At 55.5% G+C, this 16,992-nt stretch overlaps 1 protein-coding gene across 2 annotated transcripts in view; it reads left to right on the top strand.

Moving 5' to 3' along the window:
- The window catches only part of LMO1 (LIM domain only 1), a 40,564-nt gene extending 26,243 nt beyond the window's left edge, over nucleotides 1–14,321 (top strand). For both annotated transcript variants that reach the window (XM_059135250.1, XM_059135240.1), the window contains 3 exons: nucleotides 9,535–9,748; nucleotides 12,329–12,454; nucleotides 13,929–14,321. In XM_059135250.1, the coding sequence (XP_058991233.1) occupies nucleotides 9,535–9,748; nucleotides 12,329–12,454; nucleotides 13,929–14,034 (446 nt within the window). In that variant the 3' untranslated portion in view covers nucleotides 14,035–14,321. The remainder of the gene's footprint in view (nucleotides 1–9,534; nucleotides 9,749–12,328; nucleotides 12,455–13,928) is intronic.
- The last annotated feature ends 2,671 nt before the right edge of the window (nucleotides 14,322–16,992 follow it).

Raw genomic sequence — 16,992 nt, 5'->3', positions numbered from 1 at the left:
AACTGAAGTGTCATTCCCCGTGACAGTCTCCAAAGAGCACTTGCAGCTTCTGACGTCTCTGAGTCCCCACCCCCACCCCCGCCCCGAAGATCTGCAGAGAACCGTGTGTCTCTGGGGAGCTGCTTCCATTTGCACCTGCTCCAGGGCATCATTCGGGCCCCTGCGTGGTCTAGACTAGGTCTCCGAAAGCCCTCACCAGCCACCAGGCTGTGCTGGGTTTGGCTTCCCTCAACAGTGAGAGCCTGTGAGATGTGTGTAGAGACAGCTCAGCCCCTTCACCTCCAGACACTCGAAGGTCACGGCAGGGCCAGGCTTTAGGACACACCATTCCTAAGGAGGTTTCATCCCCTAAAACCTGCTGCAGAAATACACCCTCATAGGAAATGGCTCCTCGGGAGGGCGCTGGGGCCCAGAGGCCTGACCTGCCCTGATGTACCCTGCAAGATGTGTTTAGAACTTTCTTCTTTTGGCAGCAACCAGATTGAGTCCAAGCAGAACTTCACTTTCCCCAATGCTTAGGAAAATCATGATGCCATACCGTCAGATCAAGGAGCTAGAGCAGGAAAGGGCTGGGGTCAGCAGTCTGGGTCCCAGGCCCCCTCACTTAGCCACTCCTAGGCTTGCCATGGGGCAGGTTGTATGATTTCTCTGACCTCCTGGTCATCACAAAGACGAGCGTTAATGAATGTAAAGCACTCGGCACAGAGTAGGCAGTAAAGGCTATCATCCCGCTGTTGAACATGACTGTAGCAGTTGCAGGTACACGGGGACAGCATTGCATGGTGCTCCCACCAGCCCTACTGTGATGGGCTATGGACACAGGAAGGGACTTCACACTTTAGAGAAGGCAATTATTGCTGGACCTCCTTTCAGTTTCTCACCCTGAGTCGGGCCCTGTTCTAGGTGCCCCCTACTTCCCTCGTTCACACACCAGCCCCTGGCTGTTGATTGAGTCCCCCCCCCCCCCCGCCCCCAGCAACTGGGTTCTGGGTCTGAAGCCCCCCGGTCCTCCCCTCACAGCTCAGCCCACTGCCCTGAGGACATATGAGGACATGTGCCGTCTCAGGGCTTCTTTGTCCCTCTCAAGGCTGCAATGCAGGCATCTTACATCTGCCACTACACAGCCCTTCTGGTCCCTGTCCCCCTTCTGGCCCCACCTCTAAGCCCTTCCAAGGTCCCACAGCACCTATAGCTTATAGCTCCTTTGGAACCACCAATGGAGCAGAAGTGGCCTGTGGCTCACCGGAGCATAGGGACTGTGCCCTGCCATCATTTCTCCTGTTCTCAACCCAGGTCCTGCTCTAGGAGTGCTGCTGGCCCCCACCCTGGGATCATCCTGGCATCTAGGCCACAGAGGGGGACCCAGATGCTGCCCCAGTAACTGTTCCCCAACCAGTCTGTGCAGAGAAGCCATGGGCCGTGGGCTGGGTGAGAATCTGAAGTCCCAGAGTTGGCCAGGAGAGGAGGGTTCAGTCCCTGCCCCGCAGCCTCCTAGATGTTTGACCTTGGGTAAGGACTTGAACCATCCTAGGTCTCTGCTTCCTCATCTGTTGAATGGGGGTCATCATTAGGACGTCAGAGTGAATCTGAGGATTCCCTGAGATCTCGGGTGTAGTGAGTACAGAGTAAATGGTGGGTTTTATGGAGAAGCCTCCAAAGTCTTTGTTGAGGCGTGTCCATCTCAGTTCTTTATTTTTTTTCTTGGAGGTGGAATGTATATGCAGTAAGAGGTGCAAGTCTCAAATGTTCAGTCCAACAAGCTTCTGCATTTATGTGCACCCCTTTAAACACCACCCAGATCAAGACCAGGACATTTCCAGTTCTTCAGCGGGCTTCCTCAAACCTTCTGCCCCATGATAACATATGCCATTATTCTGACATTTCTCACCACAGACCGGTTTTGCCTGTTTGGGTAATGCATAGAGATAGAATTATACCATACATAGCTTTTGTGTCTGGCTGGCTTTTTTCATTCAGCATCATGCTGTCCGATTCTCCATGTTGCTGTGTACCCGTGATCCATCTTCTTCATGGCTGTGTGGTATTCCACTGTATGAGTGCACTGCAGTGTGTTATCCATTTTGCTGTCGTTAATGGGCATTTGTGGTGTTTGCAGGTTGGGGCCCTTGTGAAGAAAACTGCCCTGGATGTCCTTGTACATCGCCTCTGGTGGGCATATGCTGTCATTTCTGGTGGGGGAATACCTAGGAAGAGAATTATTGGATTGTAAGACATAGATCATTTTTCTTAGCTGATATTTTAGAAAGATTTATTTATTTGCCAGAGAGAGAGAATGAGAGAACATACAAGCAGGGGGGAGCAGCAGGCAGAAAGAGAAATAGATTCTCCACTGAGCAGGGAGCCTGATGGGGGACTTGATCCCAGGACCCTGGGATCATGACCTGACCCGAAGGCAGACACTTAATCGACTGAGCCACTCAGATGTCCCTTAGCTGATATCCGTGTGCTTCATGTCCATACATTGTACATTTTGTCCATTAATTTAACCCTCAGAATAATTCTTTAAAGTGGGCTGTCCTCATTTAGCAGGTAGGGAAAGTGAGGCAGAGCTGAGAAGCAATGGAGCCAGAATTCAAATCAAACCCTTCTCTCTGCAGGGCCCCCCGTCTTTGTGTCTCTACCACCTGTCTATACACCAGCCCCTTTGAGGGGCAGTGCCAGGGCAAAAGGGACCAGTCCTCCAGTGAGTTGGCCACCATTCCAGCATCCCTCCCCTGGCCCAATGGGGAGTTGGAGGCCACGGGAACCTGACTTCTTTTCCTCTTCTCACGCAATGAGCACGCCACCTGCAAAGGGGTGCACGGAGGTGTGGTAATGAATGTGCTCTAGGTGGCTGTAGCCACGCGTTTCAACAGTTGTTCTCGTTGGCTTTTGATTCCAAATGAGTAGGAAATGCTATTAGTTCAGGCCTCGCCTGCCGCATGGCAAGGCCCTGGGATAGGAGTGCAGTGAGACGAGAAATTGTGGAGATAAAACTGGTGTGAAATGGAGGCCTTCTCACAAGGCTGGATGTGTCCGTGCGAAATGAAGTTACTTCTGAGAAAACGAGATTTAAAGAGATTCTGCAGAATTAGATTACACTTTCAAATTTCCTTATTAAACAGGACTGATGCTGTAGAGGGGCCACTGGCTGGCTCTGTTTGGGACCCTCCTCTGCCCTCTCAGGCCCAGGTGTGGGCCCACGTGGGCACAAGCACCTTGCAGCTTGGCCGTGACCCAGATCCCCAAAGACCGCAGACCCCGCCCCACCTGCAGCAGCTGGAGCAGGTGCAGAGCATAGGACTGCCTTTCTGGAGAATCCCCAGCACTGCCCTGGGTCCTGTGTGGGTAAAACCCAAGGGCTCCCACTCTTCCGTTTCCTTGGGAAGGTAGTGTTGAGAACTGGGCCTCTTCCTCGTGGGTTTTGCTAAAATCAGAGCTCAATTTCAAGAGACCATCTACTTTTTGGAAATGTGTTTTTTGTTTTGTTTTGTTTTGTTTTTTAAAGATTTTGTTTATTTATTTGACAGACAGAGATCACAAGTCGGCAGAGAGGCAGGCAGAGAGAGAGGGGGAAGCAGGCTCCCCGCTGGGCAGAGAGCCCGATATGGGGCTTGATCCCAGGACCCTGAGATCATGACCTGAGCCAAAGGCAAAGGCTTAACCCATTGAGCCACCCAGGTGCCCGGAAATGTTGTGTTTTAAAAGACAGTGAAGGTGCTGTGACCACTTGTGCATAGGTGTGTATAATACCTGAGCACGCCCATCATGCGTGTGCGCAGATGCAGGGGTGTGTGTGAGCAGCTGCTAGACGCCAGCGTTGTGCCAGGCTGCGGGATGAAACCGTCGTGGGGAGAGTCGGCACAGTCCCACCTTTCGTGGAGCTGGCGTACGTGCATGTGTTTACGTGTCTGCACACGAGCACCCGTGTGCTGCTGTGCATGTTTGCAGGCGTGTCCTGAGTCTCTGTCGCTCTTTGTTTTAATGCCTCCTGCCTGGGGTCCACAAGCACCTCAAGAGGTTCATAGCACACAGTCTGAGAGCATAGCCAACGAGGCTAGGGCTTGGACCCGGGATTCAAATCCCAGCACTGTCCCATTCTACCCATGTGTCCCCTGACAGGTTGGAACCATTCTTGGGCCTCAGTTTTCTCATTGATAAAATGGGAATAATAAGCCCCAGGGGAGCCCAGCTTCTGCCCCAGGTGGCCAAGCTGCGGTGTGTGGAGACAGGTTTAGAAGCACCACTGAGACACATACAGAGATGACGAGAGCTGCCAAGGGAACACCCCCCTGTGGCCCCCAGGGGGCCTGCGCTGAGCTGCCATAGTGACCCCTTCCCACCTGCTTGCCCATCAGCCAGGCAGCGCTGCTTCCTCCTACACACGTCTGCCGCGACCACAGGACTGCTCTTCGGGTGATGCTGGACTCGAGCCGGTGCCTATGTGACTTTAACCAGGGTCACACATTCAAATCCGTGTATTTGCCTCAAAGTTTGTGATCATCACTATTTTAGGGGCCTGAGATGGAGCTGTGACTCAGGTCATCCCTTCCCATGCGCCAGATGAAGTGACACTGATCAGAGCTAACCTTTGACTGCCGGGTCCCGTCAGTCCTATACTCTTCGCAGAGACTGGCTCCCTGATTCCTGAGATGCGGACTGTTTTCATACTCATTGGACGATAAAGAAAACTGAAGCACAGAGGAATTAAAGTCACACCGTCAGAGGCGTCACAAACCCAAACTGAAGGGTACTCCGTCACTGGCCTGGACTCTTCAAAAATGCTAGTGTCTTGAAACACAAAGAGAGGCTTGGGGATTCTTCCACATTTAAACAGACTAAACTTGACAAGCGAAAGCGAGGCAGGATCCAGAATGTTAGTTTGCCATAAAGGGTATTTTATTATTGGGGGAATTGGTCAGATCTGAATGAAGTCCGCAAGTAATAGTGTTAGATCAAGGATAATTTCCTGGTTGTGTTAATTGCATTGTGGCTACATGAGAGAATGTCCTTGCTTTTAGGAAAAACACATCAAAGTATTTAGGAGTGTGAGCCTTCCTGTCTGAACCCAACTTGCAAATGAGTCAGGGGAAAACATCATAGGTAGCTGTATAGAGAAGGATAAAGCAAATATGGTAAAATGTTCCTATTTAGGGAATCTAGGCAAAAGGTGGACAGGAATTCTTTCTATTTTGCAACTTCTCTGAAGGCTTGAAATTGTGTCAAGATAAAAAGTTGAAGGAAACAAGGGTCGGAACAGGGGGAGGGCATCCCGGGACACATATTAAGAATACTCACCAGTTTTTGTGTCCGTTCCCCCTGGAAGCCAGATTCTGCTGAGCCTTAGTATGTGTGACCTTGTTCTGTCCTCGCCACCATCTTTTTGGCTCCCCATTTCACAGAAGCCAAGTCAGAAAGATGGGGGATTTGCACCAGGCCCTCGAGCTCCTTGGGACAGCGCTCAGGCTGGAAAGTAGGCTCTCTGACTTCCAGCGCTGTGCCCTGCACCTCACAGCCACTGCTGACTCTGACTTTGGGTGGCAGGTGGGATGGGAGGGCAAGGCATTTCTTCCTGGAGCCGTGGTGGAGGGAAGGTGCTGGGATAGACGCAGACCAGGTCCATATGCGGGTTGGAGAGGGATATTATTCTAGGATTCTACAGGGACCAGATCCCGCAGTGCCAAGCAGGACAAGCTAGCATGTGGGAGGGGGGGTCTCTGATGCCAGCTGGAGTTGCCAGCAGTGGCCGCAGTGGCACAGGGCATACCTGCGAGTGACCCAGGGCTGGGTGGGGTGGGCTTTGGCTAGTGGAGGACTGGCTTTGGAGGAGCTTGTGGGAGGTAGCAGGAGTGCTCCCCAGCTGGGCTTAGCCTGCTGTCCAAGCTGGAGGGAGGCATCAGGGGGACTGGGACCCGGTGGGCTTGGCAGTTTGGAGAAGTTCACATACCTGATATGGGGGCGGGGGCAGCTTGGCCTGGGATAGCTGGGCAGGGATTACTGAGGACTTACTTGAGTCTGACGTTGCAGACCCCTGGGGGATCCACGTGAAGAGAAGGGTTTCTCTCCTGGCTGGAGAGTGGGTACAGGAAGAGCTGAATGACCTCTGGCAGTCCCTCCTGGTCACTGGGACTGTCTGGCTTTTCCCCAGATTAAAGAGCCGAGGGTAAGTGTCTGGCAGCCGATGAGTCAGACCCGGAGGCTGCCTCCTCCTCCTATCAGCCTGCCTGGCATAGAGGCGGGCTGGGGTTTGGCCTGCCTCCCCTCGAATCGCATCCCCCCCACACCCTGAGATGTAGGGGTAACACATGGGCTTTGTGAACTGGTTTATTTTGCTGGGTCCCACGTGTGTCTGAGCGTGTGCCCATGCGTGCGGGCAGGCTCAAACATCAACCATTGTAAAATATCAGTGTTTTCATGGGTGAGTAGTAATTACTAGGTAATGCTTTAAAACCTTTCCTGAAGGAGCGCAAAGCTGTTTTTTTTCTAAAGTCAGGAGTACATTAAAAGGATTACCATGTAGATTTGATTTTTAGATAACACTAAAATGGATCCCAAATGGACTTCAGCAAAGGGATGCTATCTCCTTAATGGAAAGTGCATGGCCCGAGGCTCAGCTCCCAGAGCCAGGCAGGGGAGGGAGGGAGGGAAGAGGTGTCTGCAGGGCTGACTGGCGGGCTGGGTGGGGGTTGGGGAGGCAGGGTGGTGAGGGCAAGCCTTGACCCTCTGGGGAACATCTCACTCCATTTGGGGAACAGAAGAGATGCCCCCTTTAAACCTCCTTGCCTTTTCAGGAGTGTTTTCAGGTCTCCTGAACTAGCCCTGTGAAAGAGCAAACACAGTGTGGGTTCTCAGTAAAGAAGGAAGGAGTGAGTCAGACTTCTCCCAGGACCTCAGTCTTTCTAGGCAGAGAAAGCCCAAGGTCCCCATATGTTCTGGGAGCTCCTTAGCCAGGCTGGAGTTCTGTGTGTCGGTGGACATCAGACACTATTTGGCAGAAGCCTTGTGGCTTCTTAAGTTCTCCAGGGCCCAGGAAACAGAGCTCCCAGGCCTTATGGAGCCCTGCCATGGGCCAGAGCCAGCCCAAGCATGGGCAAGACGCAGAGGACCTGGGCTGGCTTGTGGCTTTGCTCCTCACAGCCTTTCTGGGTCCTGTCGGTTCCAGGCCCAGCTAGTGCTACAGATCACAGCTCGGCGGGCTCTGCGGCTGGGCGTGCTGGGGCCTCAGCTCTAAAGGACAGCCTGTCTAGGAGCCATGCCAGACCTCTCTTGGGGGAGGGGGGCTCAAGCTGTTGCCTGTCCAGGTACGTAAGGGGAAAACCAGCCTTGGTGGGGCTATCCTAGAGACCCGGCCTGAGATTTTGCAAGCTGGTGAGTGTGTACTTATAGCTGTGCTGGCTGGGTATTCCCTCCACAGGACCCAGGGACAGTCGTTCCAAAGACCTCCTCACATCCAGCTCTCTCTACCCCTCCCCCATTTTCCCTCACCCTGTAGGTCTGGCCTTGGAAGGAACCCTTCAGAGCTCCCTTAGCTCTCAGGGCTGCCTGCTCGCCAGCTGGCTCCCTCGGCCTCCTCAGAGGTCTGTGACCAGACTGGACCCTGGCAGAGGAGACACAGGCAGGCCTCAGGACATAGTCATCCTCAGCCTCATCACTCTCAGACCAATTAACCTTTAGAGCTGCATTGAGGAAATTAGGCGGCAGGCATCCCAGCTAACAGGCCCTGCAGGGACTGGAGGAAGGAGGAAGGAGAGTCCACTGCCAGTCAGTGCGGCGTCCCCTCTGCTGTCACCTGTCCTGCTCCCGGGCCCCAGAAGGCCTCCCAAGAGAGGTCTGGAGAGGCAGCAAAGCACAGCAGCAGGGAGGACCCCCGGAGCCTGTTGGGTGATGAGTGGCTTATACTAGACCTTGCCTTCAGACCAGTGCCTCAGTTTCCCCACCATTCCTTGGAGCATTTGCCTGGAAGAGCTTGGAGAGCCCTTCTGGCCTGACATCTGTGGATTCTAAGGCTGAGGCCTCTTGGAGGCTGCTTCTCTTCTCAAGTCTGAGGAAGGGTCAGACACCAGGAAGAGGGAAGGGGAAGGAAGCCGCTCCAACTCTGGGCCGAGGGCAGTGGGTGGAGGCAGGGATAGGAGGATAAGAGGGATACCAGGGAGAGGGAACTGAACCCAGGGACCCTAGAGAGTGCTGGAGTCCCTTGGAGAGGACAGGGCCAGGAGGAGGGCAGACTTCATGGGCTTGGTGGAGAGCTAGGGAGGCAGGAAAGGGTGGGCTCTTCCCTCCAGAGGGGACTCCTCTGTGCTCCTGAGCCTTGGTCAGGGAAGGCGCACCCCCACCCCCACTGTCTTCATGAGGGGTTCTCAGGCAGCTCCTACTGGTGCCCCACACCCGCCCCAGTCCTGGGTCTCGACTCTGAGACTCCCTGCATTTCACTCCAATCAGTCTTCACCACAGTCATGCCTCAGGGCTCCGTGTTGGATGTCCAGACTCAGGATGACCTCTGTCCCCACCTTCTCCTTGCTGTTGCTCCCTGTGGTCACTGCTTATGCCCCCATGGCTTGGGGCTAGGAGTCTGAGTCTCTGTGCACACGCACGCACATGCCTACACGCTAGGCCTATGTGCATGGGGTGTGCGTGAGTGCACATTACCTGCTGAGAGCTCAGCTTCTCCTTCCAGTAAACTCCATGCTGAAATTCCTAGCTTTTGTAGTTTTTCTTGTATGTTGAGAGGCATGCATGGGCCCTGGGGCTGGGGTGGGGGGAACCCTGTGGTTCAGAGACTGTGTCCTGGTGGGTGGAGCAAGGGTTCAGAGACTCAGAACCTCCCCAGCCTCAGGCCAGGGCAGGTGGGAAGTTTGAATCTAGCTGGAAGAATTGCTGAGGAGAGCCCAGAGGAGGCCAGGCTCTGCTGTCTCCCTGCTCACTCTGCAGGGACCCCCAGGGCTCCTGCTCCCCACTGGGAGTGTCGTGGGGGTGATACCACCACAGTTCCACAGGAGTGAACCAAGAGTCTGTAGGCTGAGTGAGGGCGAAAGGGTCCCAGGTGCAAGTCTTGAGGTAGCCAAAAGATCTGGGAGTCGCAGTGGACCCAAGTCCACTGTGAGATTCAGTTCTTAGGGCTGCCTAAGAAGAGCCAGGCAGATGGGGCTGCATGAGGAGAGTTCAGGCCTCCTGGCAAGCAGACGGCGCAGGAGGCTGTGGCCAGATGGGGACAAATAGCTCGGGGGCTAGGCCTTGCGCCCACATGTGTGCTGTACAGCCAAGCTGATGTGGGGCTCCGCAGGCTGCCTGCAGCTTCTGAAGGGACCTCTGCAGGCGGGAGGAACAGCCTGTGCCGTGTGGCTCAAAGGACAGGACCCCCGGGGCCAGGGTCGGGCAGTGGGAGGCTTGCTGGGGAACAAGTGAGGACTGGGAGCCCCCACCCTGGAGAGGGCAACAGGGAGAAGCAGTGGGCTCCCATTCCTCGAGGGGATGGGCCCAAGCCCTGGAGCCACAGTCAATACCGTGTCGGTCCGTCTGTTGTCCACCCATCCACAGGCGTGCCCATGCTCTCCGTCCAGCCCAAAGGCAAGCAGAAGGGCTGTGCGGGCTGCAACCGCAAGATCAAGGACCGCTACCTGCTGAAGGCACTGGACAAGTACTGGCATGAGGACTGCCTCAAGTGTGCCTGCTGTGACTGCCGCCTGGGCGAGGTGGGCTCCACCCTCTACACCAAGGCCAACCTCATTCTGTGCCGGCGCGACTACCTGAGGTGCGCCTCCCGCCGGCCCCGCCCCCCACCCCAACCCCAGGCCCAGCGTGGCTCTGCCCCTGCTTCTGGACCCAGGCCCTAAGTGCTCATTCCTGACCATCCTTGCCCGGCCCTGTTCCCCGAGATGTCCACAGAGGCCCAAAGACAGAGCCACACCGTCAGCTGCTTGGCTCAGCGCCCAGCACAGGGCCTGAGCCAGCCTTCGAGACCAGGGGACATCTGAGATAAGTTTCCCAAGGGTACCAGCCTGGCTTTGCCTGTCTTTGTCAGGTGCTTCTGACCCACCCTGTCCCTGGAATCTGGGAGGAGACACCTCAGAGGCCTTCCAGGACCAGGTGGTCAAGCTCTGACTTCCCTGGGCCCCTCCTGCCTGATGAAGTCTTCTTGCCTCCTCTTCCCCGTGCCCAGCGGGCCCTGGCATTAGACACCTGGGTGCCTGGGGCATCTGGCAGGTAGCCAGACCCTGGGAGAAGGACCACTGATGTTGGAGCTTAAAGACCTGGGTTTGAACTAGCTCCGAACCCTCTAGCTTCTGACCTTCTCCAAGCAGCAGTTTGTCCCTCCGTGAATAGTTAATTATAAAGAGTGAATAGTTAATTATAAAGACAAAAGCTTCCCCAGCTCGCATTCCGTGGAGCTCTAACCGGCCCTCCCCCCACAACCTAGATCCTATTCCCTGGGGCTGTCTCCCCCAATTAACCCTCCCTTAGGCCATTTATGACATCAGCAAGGCTGGAAGGAGGCCACAAAGTGGGGGCCTTGGCTGAGACCCAGCATCTACATTTGGCTGGGTGGCCGCGGCAGGGCCTTGCGAGGAAGGAAGGCCCATTGCATTAATTAACAGGTCAGGCAAGGGCTTCGCGGGGGGGCCTCCCACTGCTCAGGTCTGGACCATGGTAGCAGGCAGGGTTATCAGCAGGCTTACTTTCGGGAAGAGCCTAGGGTTTACCTGCCTGCACCTTTTCTTTCAACGTCTGCCTTCAGCCAGAAGTTTTTTAAGTATCGCAATAATCTAGGACCTGTGTAACTCAGTGCTCCTTGCTGGGCTGGAGGAAAGGGCTGAGGCCAGGAGGAGGGGCTAAGGAAGAATATTTCTGAGGACTCCCCCCTCGATGACCTCCAAGTTGGAAGATTTCGGACAGCCCCTGGGGACTGGACATCCCAGGTTGAGGAGAATTGGCATACCAACCCAGTGGTCCCCGGGGACCTGGGCGGGAGAGGCCACAGTGTAGGATGGACTCCTCAGCAGAGTCTAAGCATCCACACGCATTCTGAGCCCTGACACCTACTGGAGCTGAAGGTATTGTTTCTGGGCTCTGGCAGAGGCCAAGGAATGACTTTGGGGCCAGGTAGGTCAATGGGCTGGGGTAGGGGTGGGGCTTCCTGGGGCAGCTCCCCCCAGAGAGGCCTCTCTGAAGGCTGCCCCCCTGCAGCCACTGGGGGCAGTGAGGCCCCCCCTTGGCAGGCAGATGTTGCGGCCAAGTCTTTGCCTTAATCTGAGCCACCAGGCAGCTCAGGCTGATGAACAATGGAGCCAAGCTTGAGCAGCAGGCACCTGGGTTTGGGCTGGACAAATCAGGGATTAGGGGGTCTCTCGCCTGCCTCTCAGCCCTCTTGCCTCACTTGGGACTTGCTCAGCCAGTGTGCAGAAAAGAAGCAAAGAGGAGCCTGGGTGGGGGCTTCAGCCATTGGAATACCCTGCCCGAGACTGGCCTACATGGGGAGAAAGTGAGCACCCCCATCCCAGAGCTCTGCAACCAGCAGCTAGGAGGAGGGAGGGAATGCCTGTGTGAAAGAGGCCTTGGGCCAGATGGCCTTGGAACTTTCTTTGGGCATTTGTCCTATTTTAGAAGCATCTTTGAGCAGGATCACCTAGTCTAGAACCCCCTTTTGAAAAAGGTTATGCTGAGATGTAGGAAGAGGAAAAAGGGATTTAGGCAAGTCACCCAGTGAATTGGTTGCTGAAAAAGACCACCCCACAGGGCTGTTGTCAAATTAAATGAGTTGATCTCAGTACAGCCCTCAGAACACGGCCTGGCACGTGGCAAACACACTCAGTAGAGGCATTCACTAAGTGGTCCAGGACTGAGAACTTAACCGAAGTTTCCACAACAAGCCTGCAAAGAATGTTCTTCAGTCTCCGTTTTATAGTCAAAATAAAGGAGGCTCAGAGAGACCTAGGACCTGCCTGAGGGCCAGTGGACTGCCCCTGAGTTCATGCTTGTGTGACTCGAGTCCTTGCTCATGGCCCAGCCCAGTGTTCTTCCACTGGCCCTAGGTCCCAGTAGTCCAGCCCCAGTGGGAGCCTAGGAGGGGGATCTTGTCAGCCCAGCCCAGAGAAGGACAGTGTCACCCAACTCCTGAGCCCCTACACTGCTCTCCATGGGTGGCTGAACTGATTTCTCTGAAGCCCAATCTCTTAGCAGAATCCAGAGGCTGCCCTCTGTGTTCCTTCCCCCTTGCCTAGGCCCACCTGCCAAGCACCCAGGAGTAGGGACCCACAGGGCCCCTGGTAGAGCCCGCTCCTCTGCCCCCCAACCCTGACCAGCCCCTGAGCCCTCTGCACCCTACACCTGGCAGGCTTTTTGGCACCACGGGCAACTGCGCTGCCTGCAGCAAGCTGATCCCAGCCTTCGAGATGGTGATGCGGGCCCGGGACAATGTGTATCACCTCGACTGTTTCGCTTGCCAGCTCTGCAACCAGAGGTGAGTGCGTACCTAGAGCAGACCCCAGCTACCGCCTGCGGGGCCAGCGCACTGCCGGCGTGTACGTGCAAACATGCACGGGCTCAGATGTCGTGTGGTCGTGAGCATGCATGTGCATATATGTGTGTTTCGTGTATGCCTGATCCCCATAGCCGGATGTGTGCCCTCTGGCACTGTTGTGTATGTGTTTGGAGGGCCCATGTCTGTGTGGGTGTGATGGGTCACGCATGCACGTGCTTACTGTGTATGAACATCGTGTCACGCGTGTGTGTGGATTTTTAAACGTGCATGTACAGGACAGGCATGAGTGTGCTGTGTGCACATGACAAAGGAGTATGAACACACACATATTCAAATGTTCATGTGCCAGGGGTCTACCGGGCCATACGTATGTGCATGTTTCTACATTTCAGTGAGGAGTTCCTGTGCCTGGAAGGGAATGCCCTGATGGGAACAGCTACTCACTCCTGTGAGTCTGGGTCCAGCCCAGCCACTTTCTAACCCTTACACCATGTCCCAGACCCGTGGGAGGCCCCAGGGACCTAAGGGGCCGGAACCTCTCAGCCCTCTCTGGGGGCTTAACACTGGAAGACAAGCCATTTTCTCAGGGGCTCCTCCAAGTGTTCCCAGAGGATGAGGTCCAGAGGGACCTGTAGGGAAGGCCTAGGGGGATGGTGGGGGCGGGGGCAGGAGGGGAGCTCAGACAGACCTGCAGCTAAGAGGGCTTGGTGAAGTTGCAGTGCCACCTGGTGGTGGGATTGGGATCTTCTGGGACTGAGCCTGTGACCCAGGGGTCTGGCTGAAGGCCTAGCCACCCTGGGGACATCTTTGGGGAAAGAGCCTAATCCTCCCATACTGTAGAAGAACAGAGGGGTGGGGGGTGCGGGCGGGTAGCAAAGCAAGGCCTTCTCTGGGTGGGAGGGAAAATGGTAGGACAGGGTCACCTTCTGGAAGGATGCTCCAGGAAAACTACAGATTCTGTTCAAAGGAAGAGTTTCACTGAGTTATCCTCTTAAGTTGGGAAAAAGAGCAGAAGGATAGAAAAATCAACCATTTTACCCCTTCCTCCTCCCCCATTTCTACCTCTCTCCACCTGTCTCCTCTCTTCAGTCTTTTTCTGTTTCTTTGTCCTTCTCTCTCTTTCTCCCTCTCTGGGACTGGGGTAGGAGATTCCTAGAGCTTCCCACCAACCCCACCCCTCCAGGGAAGACCCAACTATGGCCCAGACTTGTCCATCTGTCTGTCCTACACCCTAGACTACAGGGCCTGGATGAGGACTGGGCTGACCCAGGGTGATTGACCGGGTTGGTTATGAGACCTTTAAGGGATCCCTTCTGGAAAGTTGAAGGAACAAAACTCTCCAGGACCTCAGTTCTCACATGTCTACCTCCTGGGCTGGGCTGGGGCCTGTCTGGAGCCCCCACCATCCACTGGGACCCCTCCATGGCCTCTCTCTCCTGCTTGGATTTTCCAGATTTTGTGTGGGAGACAAATTCTTCCTGAAGAACAACATGATCTTGTGTCAGATGGACTATGAGGAGGGACAGCTCAATGGCACCTTTGAATCCCAGGTTCAGTAATGCCCAGCGCCTGGCCTCCAGGCCCATCTGTCCGTCTGCCTGTCTGCCCGTCTGCCCGTCTGCCCACCCGCCTGGCCGGCCAGCCACTCTCCTGCCGATTAGAACTCCTCCGTCCTCGATGGGAGGGACGGCCCTTCCTCTGCTGCCCGTCTGTGTGTGACCCCTCCTGGGGCCAGGCTGGGCCTGTACAGTCTGTCTTCTGTATATAAATGGGAACATTTATTTTATGAGAAATGTAATGCGATTTTATTACTGGCGTGGATTAAACTTATGAATGTTTCCGGGGAGGTTACTGTGCGTTGATCACCTGACTGATACAGACCTGGGGGTCCCTCTCCTCTGCTTGGGAGTGGAACAGGGCCCTCCCCTGGGCTCCCTAAAGCTGGGCACAGAGCAGGACCTGGGGCTCCAGTGTGTGCTATTGATGGGCCGGGCAGGGGAGCTCCAGGTGGGCTTTAGGGGGTAGAAGCTGGGGGGAAGGAGACAAGCCCACATATCCCACAGCCAGAGGTGGGACCAGGGGTGTCCTCCCCTCCTCCTGGAAGAGCCTATACCCTGGCCCCCAAGATAAAGAGACGCAAGTTGAAACCCTCCCTTCCCTGGGTTCCTGTGTGACCTCCCTCCACTGAGACCCCCAGCCAGGAACCCAGCCTTGACTTGTTCTCATAGTAAGACCCCGAATCCCGAGCCTCCTACTTTGAGAATACCTTTCACAAACCCCTCTTCCATTTCAGGGTGATGGACAGCCTTTGCTGTCTCCTCCCTGCAGCTTGGGCCTGCCCTGGGGCCCGACTTTCTGCACTCCTGGGTGACCAAGAACAATCTTGTTGGCCTGTATTCAACCCACGCAGGCTAGAGGCTTTCATTCATTCATTCAGCAAACCTTAACCTACTTTGTCTCATCCCCGTGCTGCAAGCACCAGCCATGCGGATGAATCATGGATCAGACACAGTCCCTGCCCTTGAGAAGGAGGGAGAAAGCCAAGAAAGCAAGCGGAGTCCAGCACAGTGAGGACGAACCCCACGGGGAAACCTGGGACGGGCCAGTGGCCTTCCGCGGACCACAACCACTTGCGACAACCGCGGAGAGTCAGAGACAGCCCATCCAGTGGACACACGCAGTCAGACAGATGTGCATGCTGGCAGGCAGGAGACATGGACACACAAGCGGACGGGTGTGTAGGCAGAAGTAGGCGGGGACAGCCATCCAGCCAGATGCCCAGGGCGTTTTCCATGCCCTGCCCGGCAATGAATGGTATGACAAATAGGGACTGCTTGGATCCAAAGCCTGGATGGGGAAGGCTGTGTGGACAGGCTCCCCCACCCCACCGTCAGGCCACTTGCTCCTCCTTCTCCAGGGACTGTTCTCACCCTGGACTTGGCCCAGAGCCCAGGGCGGATGGAGCCTGCTCGCTGCTTCCAGCTCTACCTACTCATGGATGGGGAACTGCGTGTCACCCTGCCCCAGGCCTGCTCCTCTGCTGAGAGTGACGTGGGAGCATGGGTGGGCCTTTTGGGCCCTGGGAGCAGCTTCCTCCCCACATGGTGGTTTTTTGGTCAGTGGCCCAATCCGTGGGCAGGATCCTGCCAAAGATCTTGGCGCAGGGGTTCTCATCTGTGCCGTGTCCCCCTCTTATGACAGAGAAGAGTGGCAAAGAGCCAGGTGGCCTGGCTGCAGTGGGGTTTTTGTGTGATGTGTCTGATGTGACTCTGGAACTGGGGAGCTGTGTGTGGCCGTGTGAGATGGGGACCGAGTCGGAGTGCGTGAATTTGAGGACTGGAGTCTGTAGTGAGGAATTTCCTCCCTCAGCTTGGAAAAGCGAATCATTTCCCTGATCGGTAGCAGAACTCCTTACCCTGTGCCAGACCCTCCCTGGGCCCTCAGGTCAAGGAGGGCTGTGCCCACCCCTGGGCCCCCAATTCCTAACTTCAGAGTTTACTGCAGATGAAGTTGTAACACAAGTTAATTACATGGTTATCGAGAGATAACGGAGCCACTCGAATGCCGTTTCTGGGCAATTACAATTGTTTCCAACAGAGTTCCCATATTGCAGCCATGAAATAACATGTCGTTTTGCAGTAATTATGTAATTAACTTGTCTCACCGCTCTAGGTTGCACAACAATTAATTCACTCACAATGAGATAGACTCCGCATCAGGCAGCCGGCCTCTGGAAGCCCCTGAGAGCAGAGCCGGCCTTCTAGGAGGACCCCAGCCCTCCTCTGTCCACCGCAGACCCTGCTGGGGGTCTTCCCCAGTTCAGCATGTGGTGGAACATGCCAGATCCAACACCAGGGCCCCGATTAAGCCTGTGTCATGGTCCCCATCCAGGACGGGGGCTGATCTGTTTCCCAGGGCAGCCACGAGGCAGAGATCTATACTGTGAAGTGCTATGCTTACGAGAGCTGGGGTCACCATGCCAGATGTCCTGACCTGCTGAGTGGGAGACCCTTCACCCAGAAAGTCCCACAGCGGTCCACAGGTGCCTCCAAGAAGAGACCACATGGGCCTTGTGGACATGTGGCTGGTGTGGAACCAAAATGAGGGCAGGGGAGCACAGAGGAGGCCAGGGCCTTCCTGTAGCAGGCAGCGGGGCCAGGCTGCTGTGGCTGCTTGGCGCCAGCAATTATGCACCTGGGGAGTACCCCAGGGGCTCCCAAGAAGAGCCTGACACGGTGGCGGTTCAGTGAAGGGCATGAGTGATCCTGACCTGGTTCTCCTTGGGGATGCAGCCCCACGGAAGATGAGGGTAGGGGGAGACAGGAAGCATCAAGCATGGATAGCTGGAGGCTGCAGCAGCTTAAGCCTCAGCCCAGGCCACGTGGGTGGTGGCATTGTGCACGGACAGGCATCATATGGTAGCCAGGCACGGTCCTCTTGTCCTCCAGCCAGCCTGCGGGACCCCATCTTTCCTCCCTGTGTTCCTTGGTGGCCTATGTCAGAGATACCCTAATGAG

The sequence above is a fragment of the Mustela lutreola genome, chromosome 1 (genome assembly GCF_030435805.1).
Source record: "Mustela lutreola isolate mMusLut2 chromosome 1, mMusLut2.pri, whole genome shotgun sequence".
Lineage (NCBI taxonomy): Eukaryota > Metazoa > Chordata > Mammalia > Carnivora > Mustelidae > Mustela > Mustela lutreola.
The sequence above is the reverse complement of the archived record's forward strand: the minus strand, read 5'-3'. Positions and strand labels throughout refer to the sequence as shown.